Source organism: Procambarus clarkii, chromosome 11, assembly GCF_040958095.1.
Source record: "Procambarus clarkii isolate CNS0578487 chromosome 11, FALCON_Pclarkii_2.0, whole genome shotgun sequence".
NCBI classification, from domain to species: Eukaryota; Metazoa; Arthropoda; class Malacostraca; order Decapoda; family Cambaridae; genus Procambarus; species Procambarus clarkii.
In genome coordinates this window covers 46,631,920-46,647,487 of record NC_091160.1, presented here as the reverse complement: position 1 = coordinate 46,647,487, position 15,568 = coordinate 46,631,920, and the positions used below count along the sequence as shown (strand labels likewise).

General features: G+C 44.2%; 1 protein-coding gene across 3 annotated transcripts in view; it reads left to right on the top strand.

The window, feature by feature from the left end:
- Positions 1-15,568, top strand: part of Atg7 (Autophagy-related 7) — a 94,504-nt gene that overhangs the window by 13,363 nt on the left and 65,573 nt on the right. For all 3 annotated transcript variants that reach the window (XM_045742805.2, XM_045742806.2, XM_069322786.1), the window contains exons 5-7: positions 6,299-6,415; positions 10,269-10,406; positions 10,916-11,016. In XM_045742805.2, the coding sequence (XP_045598761.2) occupies positions 6,299-6,415; positions 10,269-10,406; positions 10,916-11,016 (356 nt within the window). The remainder of the gene's footprint in view (positions 1-6,298; positions 6,416-10,268; positions 10,407-10,915; positions 11,017-15,568) is intronic.

Below are 15,568 nucleotides of genomic sequence, written 5' to 3'. Positions count from 1 at the left end.
CCAACACATCATATGACGTGATGCGCAGTTGACTGGAACAACGTCCAGCACGTCATATGACGTGATGCGCACTTTAAGGGTTAAGTTTGTTGATACACACACACAACCTATATATTATGTGAGAAATCTTTAAAGAATTCTGATAAAGAAAGAGATCTAGGGGTGGTTCTTGATAGAAAACTATCACCTGAGGACCACATAAAGAATATTGTGCGAGGAGCCTATGCCACGCTTTCTAACTTCAGAATTGCTTTTAAATACATGGATGGCGATATACTAAAGAAATTGTTCACGACTTTTGTTAGGCCAAAGCTAGAATATGCAGCACTTGTGTGGTGCCCATATATTAAGAAGCACATCAACAAACTGGAAAAGGTGCAAAGACATGCTACTAAGTGGCTCCCAGAACTGAAGGACAAGAGCTACGAGGAGAGGTTAGAGGCATTAAATATGCCAAAACTAGAAGACAGAAGAAAGAGGTGATATGATCACTACATACAAAATAGTAACAGGAATTGATAAAATCGATAGAGAAGATTTCCCGGGACCTGGAACTTTCAAGAACAAGAGGTCATAGATATAAACTAGCTAAACACAGATGCCGAAGAAATATAAGAAAATTCACTTTCGCAAACAGAGTGGTAGACGGTTGGAACAAGTTAGGGGAGAAGGTGGTGGAGGCCAAGACCGTCAGTAGTTTCAAAGCGTTATATGACAAAGAGTGCTGGGAAGACGGGACACCACGAGCGTAGCTCTCATCCTGTAACTACACTTAGGTAATTACACTTAGGTAATTACACTTAGGTAATTACACTTAGGTAATTACACTTAGGTAATTACACATATGGGCCGACCGAGTGCATGGCACTTAACACTTTGGCACACCGCACGCACGAGACCCACACTAGCCCGGGTGGGCCTCAGTGTTTCACGGGCGCGTGCGGTAATTCTGAAAAGTGTCACCTCAATTCTCGTCCTAGGGTTTTTCAATTTGATATCATTGTGATCACAATAGAATTCTCTACACGACTAAAGACATATAAAGTCCAAAAGCCCGGCGTACCATCCACAACAAACAGAGAAAGTCGGTGCGTGTTACCCGGGAACGCATAAGAGCGATAAAATGTGTACACTCCTTTCACGTTTGTCACCTCAAATCCTGTCCTAGGGCTTTCATTTTGGTATCATTGTGTTCGCCATAGAATTCCCAACAAGAGCATATGCATTTGAAGTAAAAAAACGCAGCGCGCTCCACCCGCCGACCAGGTGAATGTGGCCCGGAAAGAGAGCACTGCGTCACCCCAAGGCGCCTCTCATTACATTAGAGAGCGAGGGAATACTGAAAAGTGTATACTCGTTTCTACCTTGTCATCTCAGTTTCTCGTCCTAGGTTTTTCAATTTGGTATCAATGTGTTCGCAATAGAATTCTCTACAAGAATAAATGCATATAAAGCCCAAAAGCCGAGCAAGGAAGTGAGAAAGTAAGAGCGTATTACCCAGAACCGCACAGGAGCAATAAAATGTGTACTCTCTCTTCACTTTGGACATCTCAATTCTCGTCCTAGGTCTTTCATTTTGGTAACATTGTGTTCGCAATAGAATTCCCTACAGGAGTATATGCAAATATAAAGTCCAGAAGCCAGGCGTACCGCCCACAGCAAACAGAGAAAGTGACGGAGCATAATCCCAGTGAGTGCTAATAAAATGGGTGTACTGTTTTCAACTTTGTTACCTCAATTCTGGTCCTAGGTCTTTCATTTTGGTATCAATGTATTCACAATGAAATTCCCTACAAGAGTATATGTATATAATATCCAAAACCGCTGTGCGCCCCTCCCGAAGCCGCCGCCAATTTGCCACGGTTTTAAACGACGCAATGCTGCGTCGTTACTGGGAATGCGTCTACCTAAAAATCGATGCAATGTTGCATCGTTACCGAGAGAAAGTGCTAAGTTTACCAGCGTCTCCCTCCTAGTGACGACCGCGCTAGAATTCTTTGTGAAAAATTTCATTATTTTTGTGCTTTTTGTGGGGAGCCCCTACGGCTCCCTGGAACTTATCGGGCTAATGTATGTTATATTAGACCGAGACATTAGCTATGGAGTTCAGACCTACCAGAGACCAGCGCCAGAACCTGGCCCCTTCAGAGAGGTTGCAGGGAGCAATGGCCCTGGAAAACCTCTGTGGTTGGGGGTTTTCCTTATCTGCCATCGACTGGGGTTAGGCACCCAGAAAGGTAGGCATAACAAAACAAACCCCACATGGTAAGAAACTAACAACAAAAATCGAACAGAAAGGTAGAAACTCCCTACAATCCCAAGGAAACAAACAAACAAGCAAATGTAACACACTACTGCCGCGCCGTTCGTCCGCGCAGCCCTCCCCTCCTCGAGAGGAGGAGGGAGGGGCCCCGGACTTCACCACGCCAGTTGCATAGCACTGCAGTTCGTAAGCTAATGTCAACCGGGACAGACGCTTCTCTGGCCTCAGTTTCCTAGGCGGTGTTTGCCTTCATGGCATTCACTGCTGTGTTTTTGTGTTGTGCAGTAGCCAGGTGTTCATCAGTACCGGGGCTGCATGTGCTTAGGGGGCTTCCTTCCCTAAGTGCCCTATGAGTACTGCCCCTGCGTGCCAGGGTTATCTTCCCTGGGGTGTTCGGGAACCATTCCCATAGAGGTTTTTGCCTCGCCCTTGGGGCCCTTGTTTGGGCTTGGGTAGGGACTGGTATTGTGTTGGTTAGGGCGTCAAGGTGTTGCGCGGCCTGCCACCTACGCGGCGACCGGTTCCTGTTGCTTTTGGGGATGGTGTACTTTTGCAGGGTTTTTCTTTTGTTTTTATTTTCATTTGCATGGTGGAGGTCTGTCTAGTGTGGCTGTAGTTCCACTGGTAGTGTTTGGTGGCCCTCTGCTAGGCCCCCGTGATTGTACACATCGCAGGGGTTTTCAGTGTTTCATCTACTCCTTGTTAGTTTGGGTGTTAACCGGCTAGCAACACCTTACCCAGGCTTCCCGTAGCAGTCTGTCTACGGGCCCTGGAAAACCCTGTAGGAGCTCGGTGGACCAGTGCCACCAACCCCACAGGCAGCAGACGGAGGCAGAGACAGAGAGAGTCACCCTGAGACAAGGGGACAGAGCAACCCTCGAACTCGCCCAAAGCGAGGGGGGGACTCTGGGGTCACATCCAACGAACCTATGCGCCCCCTAGGGGATTCCCAGGGGTCCTGAGCATTTACAAAATTCACGCCCAGGTAATCTCAGGCAGGGTACTGCTAACCAGGGCCCAAGTCTACCAAACAGTCTCCTAAGTACTGAACCCCTGGGACATGTACAATCACGGGGACCTAGCAGGGGGAACCACCAGAAGGAAGAATACTCAATACACAGAAGGGGGGGGGGGGCAAGAACCAAGGCAGACCCCCCCACCAGGCAGATAAACAAAAAGAAAAAGAAAACCCCGCAAGAGGACAGCGTACCCAGGCGGAACAGAGCCGGGCACTATGATTGGCGAAAACAAGCTGCGCAGTACCCTGTGCCCCAGTCAGCGCAAAACTGCCCCTCACCCTAAGGCGAACAAGAGAGACAGAATACCCGAGCACACGAAGAGCGGCCGAAAACCAAGCAGTAAATAGCCTAGCAGAGGCAGAACCCAAGGAACTTGGGGAAGGTAACCCCAAGCCCCAAGGGCAGTAATTACAGGGCACCTAGGGAAGGAAACCCTAGACACATGCAGCTCGAGTACTGGGGAATTACTCCCGACTCACGCACTACCTAGAAGACAGTCACCACACTAGGTACAGTGCTGAAACAACCACTGGAGCCAGAGCATACGACCATTGCCAATAGCATCAGCCTCAGAACTGAAGGGTGGGTAGCCAGGCGGGGGTCTGGGGCTCCCCTTCCCCCTCCTGGGAAGGAGGGAGCTGCGCAGACAGCAGCGCGGCGACATGTGACGCCATGCTCGTTTCCTCGTTTCTTTTGGGGGAGTTCTATCCACTAGTTCGGCTTTTGATAGCAATTTTCACCAGAATAGGGGTTTGTTTTGGGATGCCTACTTATCTGGGTGCCTGACTCAGTAGATGGCAGACATAGAATGCTTCCAACCACACAAGGGTTTCCATAGCCCATTGCTCCTCATGCCTGTCTGTGGGGGGCCAAGTTCTGGCTTGTGGTCCCCGGTAGGCCCACAGAACTCCATACACATGACTGATGCCAAAGTCTGACATTAGCATATCAGCCTGGATAATCTCCGGGGAGCCTCCGGGTCTCGCCCAGAAAATGGCGTTTCATTACATTCAACACTGTTTTTTTTAATCTAGTGTAGCTTGATGAAACACAAAGATGTATAATGGTGAGATAACGGCAATATTTAGTACCGTACAGTAATTGCGTAACTTGGTGCCGATCATGGTGTAGTGATGCAGCAACCACTGTCCTGAGTGTACATGAAAGAATGCTAAAAGGAATGGGTTAAAAGTGGAATGTGGTGAGGGGAGTTAAAAAGCAGAAATAAGAGAATTTTGAGTATAATTTGTTAATAAATTAATATTAGTGTGAGAAAGTGAATAACTTGCCAGTGTTCAAGGGGCTTGTGTGATAAATTTAAGTATGAAATGGTAATGACAGTAGTTGTGATTGCATATGCTTGGTACTCGCCTAGTTGTGTTTGCAGGAGTTGAGCTCTGGCTCTTTGATCCCGCCTCTCAACTGTCAATCAACTGGTGTACAGATTCCTGAGCCTATTGGGCTCTATCATATCTACATTTGAAACTGTGTTAGGCACCCAGAAAGGTAGGCATCTGGGTACTAAGTTTCCACCTGTGTCCCCCTTGTTCGTGTTCCACCCGCGCTAAAGAGTTTGTCTTTGTCCACTCTGTCAATTTCCCTGAGAATTTTGTAGGTGGTTATCATGTCTCCCCTTACTCTTCTGTTTTCCAGGGTTGTGAGGTTCAGCTCCCTTAGCCTTTCCTCGTAACTCATTCCTCTCAGTTCCGGGACCAGTCTGGTGGCATACCTCTGAATCTTCTCTAACTTCGTCTTGTGTTCAACTAGGTATGGACTCAAGGCTGGAGCTGCATACTCCAGGATTGGTCTTACATAAGTGGTATACAGGGTCGTGGTGTGAAGACAGAAGCGAGAATTAAAAATATTATGGGGCACTTTAGAGAATACTATTGGTATATAACATTCTCTCCCTGCCCAATTTAACACTTTCGTTCCTTAGGGACGTAGGTGACGTCCAAAATTAAAATATTTGTTAAAATTCAAATTTTTATCTGATCTTTATGGGACTGGTTTTAAAATGTGCACCAACATCTTCCCATTCTATTGCAAACTGAGGTGAGAAACTTGAAAAGAGTAAATACATTTGTGAGCAGGTGTTGTGGGTGTGCCAGTGGGTTCTTGCTCGTGGGTAATGCTTGGCCGACTTTCGGCTTTGCTGCGGGGAGGTGCGCCGGACGTTTGGACCTAATACGCAAACACCCCTGTAGGGAATTTTACAGCGAACAAATTTATACCAAAATGAAAGATGTAGCACGAGAATTGGTGACAAAAGTGAAAAAAGTATACACATTTTATTACTTCTGCGCGTTCATGGGTAACGCTCAGCCGATTTCTGGATTTGGTGCGAGTGGCACGCAGGGCTTTTGGACCTTGTATGCATATACTGTACTCCTGTAGGGAATTCTTTTGCGAATATTTTAATACCAAAATGAATGATGTACAATGAAAAGTGAGGTGAGAAACTTGAAAAGAGTAAATACATTTGTGAGCGGGTACTGCAGGTGTGTTAATGGGTGCTGGCTCACAGATAGCACTTGGCTGACTTTTGGCTTTGCACAGAACTGATATATCAGCAATTCCCAACATTTTTTGGGGAATAGCCATATTTCCTTGAATGGAGATATGACTCACCAGTTGGGAACCACTGTGATAGTAGGGTATAGGCTTGATGGTTTAAATGAAAGTTTCTTAACTGGAGTTCTGCAAGAGATAGTGATAAATAGGCTAATTCTAATCATGTGTTATGATTCTAATCATGTGTTATGATTCTAATCATGTGTGTTTTGATAAAATTTTTGTGTTTAATTTTTTTCATATAACCAATATCAAGAGCAAAGACCAAAATTGCCTCTTTTTTTTTTTTTTTTTGTTTGCCTTTTCCTTTCGTGTGTGTGTTTATCTAAAGTACAACCTGGAATTATTTCCAGGATACAGAGGCTGAGAGACTTATTTAAATTAACTACTGAAAAGAGTAAATGTTCAGAATAATGCTAATATACTGTATTCTCACTTACAGGATCTCAAGAAATACCACTACTACTACTGGTTTGCATTTCCAGCTTTTACATTACCAAAAACTATCCCTTTAATAAAGCAGCCACGGTGTCTTTCAGCTATACTGACAGATAAACAGGTTAGTCTCATGATTATAGCAACATAACCATCATTCACTTGACCGACTGGAGCAGGGGTTCAGTGTGCTTGTGTGACGTCTATTTGTGATATCTCCCTGGCTTTGCCTCTGACAAGGGGTTCCGAAATGGTCCTCTGCTTGGAGCATTTGGGGTCGCAGAGGCCCTGCATTGGTGCTGGTTCATCTGTTTGTCAGGATTCGTAGGGTGGTAGTGATGGCATTTTCCGAGCCCCATATCTCCTCGGTGGTTTATCCCTTGTATTTGTCAGGTATTTTTAGACCACCCCTTCAAGGGAACACTTTTATACCTTCCACCTTTTTTTCCTTAGGTTCCGAAGTAGATTTGGGCTCCATTCTCGACTTGATGACTTTGATCACCATGATCACATTTTTAAAGACTTGAACTCTGATTAGGTGGTCTTTGTTTGGTAGGATTTGGCTGAAGGTGTTGTATTGCCATCTTTGTAGACTGGTACTCTGCACCCATCTAGACCACGTGGTGCAGCCTCCCTTGCTTTAACCCTTTAACTGTGCAACGCACCTGCAGGCCCAGGCTTCGGGTGCGCAACGCGCCTCCCGGTGTTTGTATTTTTCATGTCCAATTTAAAAGTGGCGCGCGGTGACATGGGTATGGAATAGGTAGCTGGGGGCCCCAGTGATCGTCTGCCATCTTGAAAAAAAATCCCAGCATGCCCTGTGGCCGTGGGGAGCCCCAGTTTCCAAGCAGCAACCATGTCTGACGCATCGTCAACAAGCTTTGTTCCACGGCGACCCGCGGTCATGGAAAACGACTCTCTGAGGAGGAAATTCGTGATATATTGTACGACGACGGTGCTATGGATGATGACCTGGACTATGATCCAGAGAAAGATCTGACACAGAGGTCCGATACGAGTGAGGGGGAAACAGAAGTGGATGATGTGGCAAGTGTGTACGGTACACGCTCCCCGCCCGGCCTGTCTCACCGCCCTGGGTCAACACCGTTATCATCACCACCATCATGTATGTCCCCAGATGCTAGTTCATTATTCAGTGACAGTACATGTGACGAATTGTTCTCGGGGTTCAGCGACATTGGCTCTGATACGAGTAATGTGGACAACCCCAGTACTAGCAGTGGGGGTGGTACCAGGCGGGGTTTTGCTGCCTCAGCAACACGCGCAGGCAGGCGGTGGCGTGTCTCACAGCATGACGACAGTGGGCCCTCAACATCGGGTGTTCGTGGTAGGCCTACGGTTTGGAAATCTGCCTCAGCATCAAGCATACCCTCACGCAGCTCCAGCAGAAGCAGCGGACGACGTAGCCGTAGTTTTGGTGCCTGTGGTGGTGTTGGCCGTGGTGTTGGCGCCAACACCAAACCCCCTGGTGTACTTGTGTGGGAGGATTGCGCCACATTTGTGCCCCAAATACCAACGTTTGTTGATACCGACGGTGTTACAGCTTTATTACTGTATACCGGTGATGATATGGTGGACATGGAATATTTCCAGGCATATTTCGACAATGTCTTCATGGACCATCTTGTGACCGAGACAAACACATACTCCCACACCCTCATACACGGCAGCATATTACCTGCCTCACGCGATGGAAGGATACGACAATGGACGAGATGTACGTGTTTCTCGCTATATGTATGATGATGAAACACTCTGAGAAAGCTGTCGTCCAGGACTATTGGAACAAAGACAGCCTTGTTTCATCGCCCATCTTCAACCGTTATATGACGCGGGATAGGTTTCTGTTGATTCTGAGGTGCCTGCATTTCGAAAATAATGCAAATGAGGACAGGCAGGACAGACTGTGGAAGGTTTCGCAAGGTATTCAGCAACCTGAGAGGGAAGTTCAGGGATTATTTTGTACCTGGACAGAATGTCGTTATCGACGAGTCGCTTGTATTGTTCAAGGGCAGACTGGCATTCAAACAGTACATCCCTTCCAAGCGGCACCGTTTTGGCCTCAAGTTTTTTGTGCTGTGCGATTGTGAGACTGGTATCGTCCTGGACATGATCTTGTATTCCGGTACAGACGTCGACATACCAGCTCAAGATGAACACGGGTTCTCCGGCAGTGTCGTAAAAACCCTGATGGAGCCGTTGCTGAACAATGGCCATATACTGTTCACCGACAACTATTACACCAGGCCCCTGTTGACCAGATACCTCCTCGCCCACAACACTGGCGTATGTGGCACTGTGAAGCTCATCAGGAAGGAAATACTTGTGTTCGGTATAGGTATAGGTGTGGGTGAGTGCCAGCTGCGCAAGCGTGACAAGATGCTGTCAGTGCGGTGGAAGGACAGACGCGAAGTGAATATGCTGACAACGATTCACACCGGTGCCATGTTGGATACTGGCAAGGTCCATTTTCAGACACACAACCCCATATACAAGCCGGACTGTGTCATAGACTATAACGTGAACATGCGCCTCGTCGATAAGTGTGACAGGATGCTTGGTGGTGTGGAGTGTGTACGCAGGTCAGTGAAGTGGACGAAAAAGTTCTTCTTCCACCTCATGGATGTTGCAGTGCTCAACTGCTATAATACGTACTTGGTGAAGTCCGGCAGGAAACCATCTATACGTACCTTCAGTGCCAGCGTGGTGTCACAGCTGCTGGTAAAGTATGGCAAGGAGGGCTCCGTAGTACCCCACGGGGTGCAAGCAACAATGCCACGCGCAGCCCCAGACAGACTGTGGGGTAATGAGAACTTCGGGGTACACAGGCTGAAGTGTATGCCAAGCACAGCATCACGGGAGAAGGGTAAACGTGCATGCATAGTCTGCAGGAACACCACACGCAGACCACAAAAGCATAGATGCATCAGCCCCTGGTGCGTGGAGTGCAAGGTGCCACTCTGCCCTGTTGGCTGTTTCGCAGCATATCACACACTCGCGGAGTACTGAGTGTGTGTATATAGTGTGTGATACTGTACAGTGTGTATATATAATGTACATATCAATATATTTGTGTGATATATTAGAAATAAGTGCAGGATAAGTGAACCATTTTGTGATGCATGTAACACAGTGTCTACGGACAGTACGGATGTTCTACTGCCATAATATGGTGTACGTGATCACCATACATCGGTTCGGCACATAAAATGTAATAAAATGTATTTGGAACTGTGCGCAAAAAATGTGCAAAAATATATTCGCGACAACTCGCGCGCCCCGCCCAGGGCGCTCCACCTGCCCCGGGAGCATACTGCTCTAGCGCACGGCGAATGATAACGTCACGCCTCACCTTTCGGACCCCATAGCAGCCAAAGTACAATTTCGAACTTCCGTTGCTATACCCATTTACAGGGAGGGTTTTTTACACTTTCAGAAGAAAAAAGAATCTCTTCCCGAAGTTTCATTTCCTGCGCACTGGGGGGATGTCATATTTATAGGCCGCGCAGTTAAAGGGTAAACGGAAGATTTTGACTTGTCATTTTTCTCCCAAATGATTTGCCACCTCTTCTTGAGGTTATCTTGAGATGATTTCGGGGCTTTTTTAGTGTCCCCGCGGCCCGGTCCTCGACCAGGCCTCCACCCCCAGGAAGCAGCCCGTGACAGCTGACTAACTCCCAGGTACCTATTTACTGCTAGGTAACAGGGGCATTCAGGGTGAAAGAAACTTTGCCCATTTGTTTCTGCCTCGTGCGGGAATCGAACCCGCGCCACAGAATTACGAGTCCTGCGCGCTATCCACCAGGCTACGAGGCCCCACATGCGTGTATTTGGTCCTTGGATCCTATCCTACTTCCCCATCCTTCTCTTCTTGTTGAGAATATGTTTAATAAAAATTTACTTGTTTTGTATATTTACAAATGTGAGAATTGACAGCATGTTTTGTGGTCTTCCAGATTGCTTTACTTTTGTTGGCATGTGAAGGACTAGGAACAGATGTGCATCAGGGCTTCTTCACATTCACTCAGTATGGCAATGAATTTGGCATCCATCCACTCGGGGACTATCCACATATAAGAACTGCTGCTAGGGGGGTAAGTGTTTGTTGAAGATATGTAAATACCTTAATTTATAAACTTCAGGTTCTTATTTTGTTTCATGTTGCTACACATGATTATAGGAATTTAAAAAATGTAAATCATTGTAATCATACCTTGTCATTTTTTTGTATTAATAAATTAATAATAATAATAATAATAATAATAATACGGTTCTAGGTTATAAGCCGCTAACTAGGTTCTACCTGTTATCCAGTGCCCTTGAAAAGCTAGTTAATTGCAAGAAATATGAACTATTAAATTAAAGTAATTTTTAAGCATTTAAAAATTTATCTCAGACAATGGTATCGTAAGCACACTCATGTTTGTATTCGTAATCAGGGAATCCCTGACAATCAACACTTTATCTTACTAGCTCTGCTAAATGGTTAATATATAGTAGTAAATAGGACCATTTACTCTATTAATTGTATGCATAACTTTGTAGATGTGTGGTTTACAAAATGTTGTAATTGACATTTATATACGTGTATATTTTTTGACAGACTGACAAAGATGTGTTCTTGGCCTTCTCTGACCCATGTACCTTGCCGCACAACCCAGGATGGCCTCTGCGTAACCTGCTTACTCTGGTAGCCTTAAAATGGTAATCTTTATATGTAGTCTTTTGCATGCAGTAGACATTGCAATAAAACTTAACCCCCCCCCCAAAAAAAATAAAAATAAAACTTCAGCAGTCACCCTCTCTAACCTCATAAAATCTCTGGACAAACTCACATGTGAGTGCATAAATTGTCAATCTATTGGCCTATTCCTCTGACAGTTCAACGTGTATTTTATTCATAAGTTGAATAATGAAGTACCTATGTAGACGATGAGTCACAATAACGTGGTTGAAGATATGATGACCAAACCGCACATCAGAAGGTGAATAAACAACAATGTTTTGATTGGTCCTGGAGCATTATCGCCTTGATAATGGTCCAGGACGGACTGAAACGTCGTCGTTTATTCATCTTCTGATGTGTTGTCTGGTCATCAATGAAGTTCCTAATTTAAATGAACAAATCCACAAGGGCCGTGACAAGGATTCGAACCTGCGTCCGGGAGCATCCCAGACACGACTGCCTTAATCGACTGAGCTACGACAGGGTTAAAAGAGTTTGATGCATCACGTTAGTGTGATCTCTGTGTGTTAAGTACCTAATTTCATCACCATAGTAACTACAGTCCTTGGTGGTGCATAGGTAACCCATTTGTGCCACACCTTGCGACCAATTAGTCTAGATTCAAGTCCTGGCCAAGGAGGATTGTCTGAGCATCAATCCTTGACCATTTGCCTCTGTTCATCCAGCAGTAATTGAATATCTAGTTGTTAACCAATTGGCAGGTTGTGTTCCCGGGAAAACTAGAGAGTATTGCTTACCATGAGCTATCAGAAGGGAAAAATCTCGGCCTACTAACAGGAGTCAGAAGCTGTCTGTTCCCTGTGCCAAAAACAAATAAATAATTACTAACTTAAGTATTTTACTATCTAAAAATACAATTACATTAATATAATTTCATTTATCATCACCTTATGTTAATATAGTAGTTATGTGACTTGTCATTTTATACCTATCATTACATTTATTTTGTATTAAAGAGTGACTGTTTCACCTAATTTTAAATTCGTTGCAAATTCTGTGTTAGCTTTAGAACCTGCCTGAAACTGTGTCACTGGCTTTGAAAGAATGTACCACTTATTCACCAACATACGTACTTAAAACATTGACCCTTCTTGTATACAGTACTGTATATAATAATTCGTAATAGTTCATTGTTGGGACAGGCAGCCAGTGTATATGTATTCATGTTAGGTTCATATCGATGATGTGGCCATGGTAAGTAACCATATGATTGGTTCTACATTATTCTTAGCATGGTTTTGTAATATTTCATTCCCGTCCATTTAACACTCTCGGGATGTTTACTCTCTTCTTGCTTACTACCCAGTTTTCTTTCTGTCTTCTGCACACTGCGCAACCCGACCCCTTAAAAATAACGTCACTTTTCGCTCGTATGCACGCTATGGCCAAATTTGGACGTAATTTGAAATGAAATCGACTCACAAAAGTGACGTACTGTTCCGTTTTCTGTTTGAGTCGTCCGGCTTACTCGGGAAGCTTAGAAATGGATTCTTTCCATTAACGTTTTTCATACCGTTTTGAAACTTTATGAGAATTTCCTGCCTACCTAACCTATCAGAGGACCCTTAACTTACTGTTGTTGAAAAAAAAAATCCCAAATTTATTTTAATTTTTTTTTATTTTCAAATTACGTCCATATTCGGCCATATGGGCAAACGGCCAAAAGCGACGTTCTGTTTAAGAGGACAGGTTGCACTGTGTACAGTCATATCATCCATTACCAGTATCCTTATTTTATTTTCATTGCCTTTATTACCTCTTGATTTCACCAAATATTGCAATCACCTTTTCATCTAAATGTTGTATAGTGGCACGTCACTCAAATGGTGTAAATCTGGACCTGACCTGTTCAGTTTTACCAAAGATTCCAGTCCACCGAGAGTTTTGGGATTTTTCGCTTATTACGACTTAACTTTTTTCAGGTCTAGAATAATAGAATGCATCTTCGAATATATTTATAACAAAGTTGTATATACATCATACATTTTATATACTGTGTACAGTACAGGTATCTAAAGGAAAACTAGAAAAAACTATTTTGCTTACCTTAAAGAAGAGCTTATTAATCCTTATTAATCTGTGTAGGCAGAATGAGTGCATGAAATAATACAGTAGTGCTGTATTGAATAAAAACTGTACAAAACTGTCTCCCTATTCTATTGCATAAACCAGTTCTAAGCTGCATCATCCTTATTCTTCGATTTCTCTAGTAATTTTTCACTGGAAATTACTATATTATAGTTCCCTCTTGCTTTGTACTTTCCAAGCTTGCTCAATTTTTTTCAGTCAGTCTACCTTCTTTTCCATGATACTTCCTCTTCACCCTCCTCGTTCAGCGTGACTAATACTGAATTGAAATGAAATAAGTTTATTGAGGTAAAATACACACAAAGGGATGAGGTAGCTCAAGTTATTCTCACCCCATTCAGTACATCGTGTTAATACATACATAGACACACATCACAAGCAATAAACATATTACCGAACATTCTGAGAGATAAATATATACATTTCCTGTGACTAATACTGTACTGTACTAGTAGACATCTGTTCAGCTCTCAGATCATGAAATTATATAAAAAAAAAATTGCTGAGTACCAAGAGCTCTTTCCACGCAATCAGAGTGAAGAGAGATCCTTATTCCCCACTTTGTTTCTCAGTTCTTTGCTGGCATTACATGTTCCATCTGGGCTAGAGATGCAAAGGTGAGCTCATTGCTGGACTTAACAGTGGGCAGGCTGCAACCTGGTTGGGATCTCTTGTTCAGTAGGTTTCACAATTTTTTGTGGTAATCTGCCACATGTGCAAAACATTCATCATAGAGTGTTTGTCTTGTGGCTTTCTTTCGTTGCATTTTGGCCAGTTTTACTTCAATCCTGGGTTGATCTTTGATTCCCATCTGCTCATCACCTTGTAGAGAAGGCAAGGGGGAAGTTGCAAAGGTCCTTGTTATTGACAGGCAATGAGTCTCATGGATAATGGTCAAACCTTTAGCTAGGAAAGCTACTAAGGCTATACATATAAATGGGCATTTCAACATGCTGATTTTTAGGACCAGAAAACAGGATTCTATTACTGTACATGCAAATTTTTACAGATTTGGATCGATGTTAAGCTTTTGGGCACTAAATTCCAGTTAAATTAATGCATTTACTTGCAGTAAAGGAAAATATGGTATTTTACATTGCAGCTGCACAATGTATAATAATTACACTTCTGGAACAGAATCCAGTAATTCCATCTCCAGCTTTCCAACGTACCAAATTTCATCTGAGCAGCAGTTCACAGTACAGTACTGCTATGTGCATAGTTGACTTTCTTTAAAACAACTCACCCTTATTGAAATCCATGGAAAGAAAGCCCATGTGAGAAAGTGACACTACTAGGGACTTGACACTGATAATGGCATAAGAAACTAATTCCGTTATACATACATACATACTGTACAACCTTAAATTCGACGTACCCCAATTCAGAGAATTTACTCACCCGTTTCGACATACAGTGGCACCTCGACATACGATTGCCCCTACTTACGATAATTTCGAGTTACGATATAAATTTTATCGAAAAATGCGACTCGACATCCGATATTTGTTGGTACACGTTCGGGTCGACCGAGCACATGGTTCCCAGTCAAGCGGTCCGACCTGCCTCAGTTTACTACAGCTGCCCGCTTAGTGACGATCGCGCCTATAAGAAATTCCGCTTTTGTGGGGATTTTTTGCATTTTGAACATTAAAGTAATTATTACATAATACGCCATGAGTCCCAGGAAAGTCAAGTGGTAAGGCTCAACATATGAGATCCCATGTAAGAATGACCATAGAGCAGAAACAAGAGATCATTCATAAATGTGAAGATGGTGTGCGGGTAGGTGAACTGGCTAGGCAGTACAACAAATCTCAGTCAACGATATCCACCATACCAGCTAAGAAAAAGGACATTATGGGTGCTAAAGTGATGCAACATTACAGACAAATGTTAAAACGAATGGAAAAACAAATGTCTCTTGACATTTGTAGTGAGACAAACAAGCACTGAACCACAACCAGGTCCTAGTGGTATTCAGGCAGAACTTGAGAGTACCCCGTAGGGGTACTCTCAAGGGGCCTCGTAGCCTGGTGAGGGGCCTCGTAGCCTGGTGGATAGCGCGCAGGACTCGTAATTCTGTGGCGCGGGTTCGATTCCCGCACGAGGCAGAAACAAATGGGCAAAGTTTCTTTCACCCTGAATGCCCCTGTTACCTAGCAGTAAATAGGTACCTGGGAGTTAGTCAGCTGTCACGGACTGCTTCCTGGGGGTGGAGGCCTGGTCGAGGACCGGGGCGCGGGGACACTAAAGCCCCGAAATCATCTCAAGATAATCTCAAGAAAGAAACCCCAGAGAAAACATCACTGCCTGATGTGATAATGGAAGGGGACTTCCCTTCCAAACAGTAACAACTCTCCTCCTCCCCCCCTCATCACCATCTTCCATACACCATCAAGAGCCCTCCATAAAGGTAAG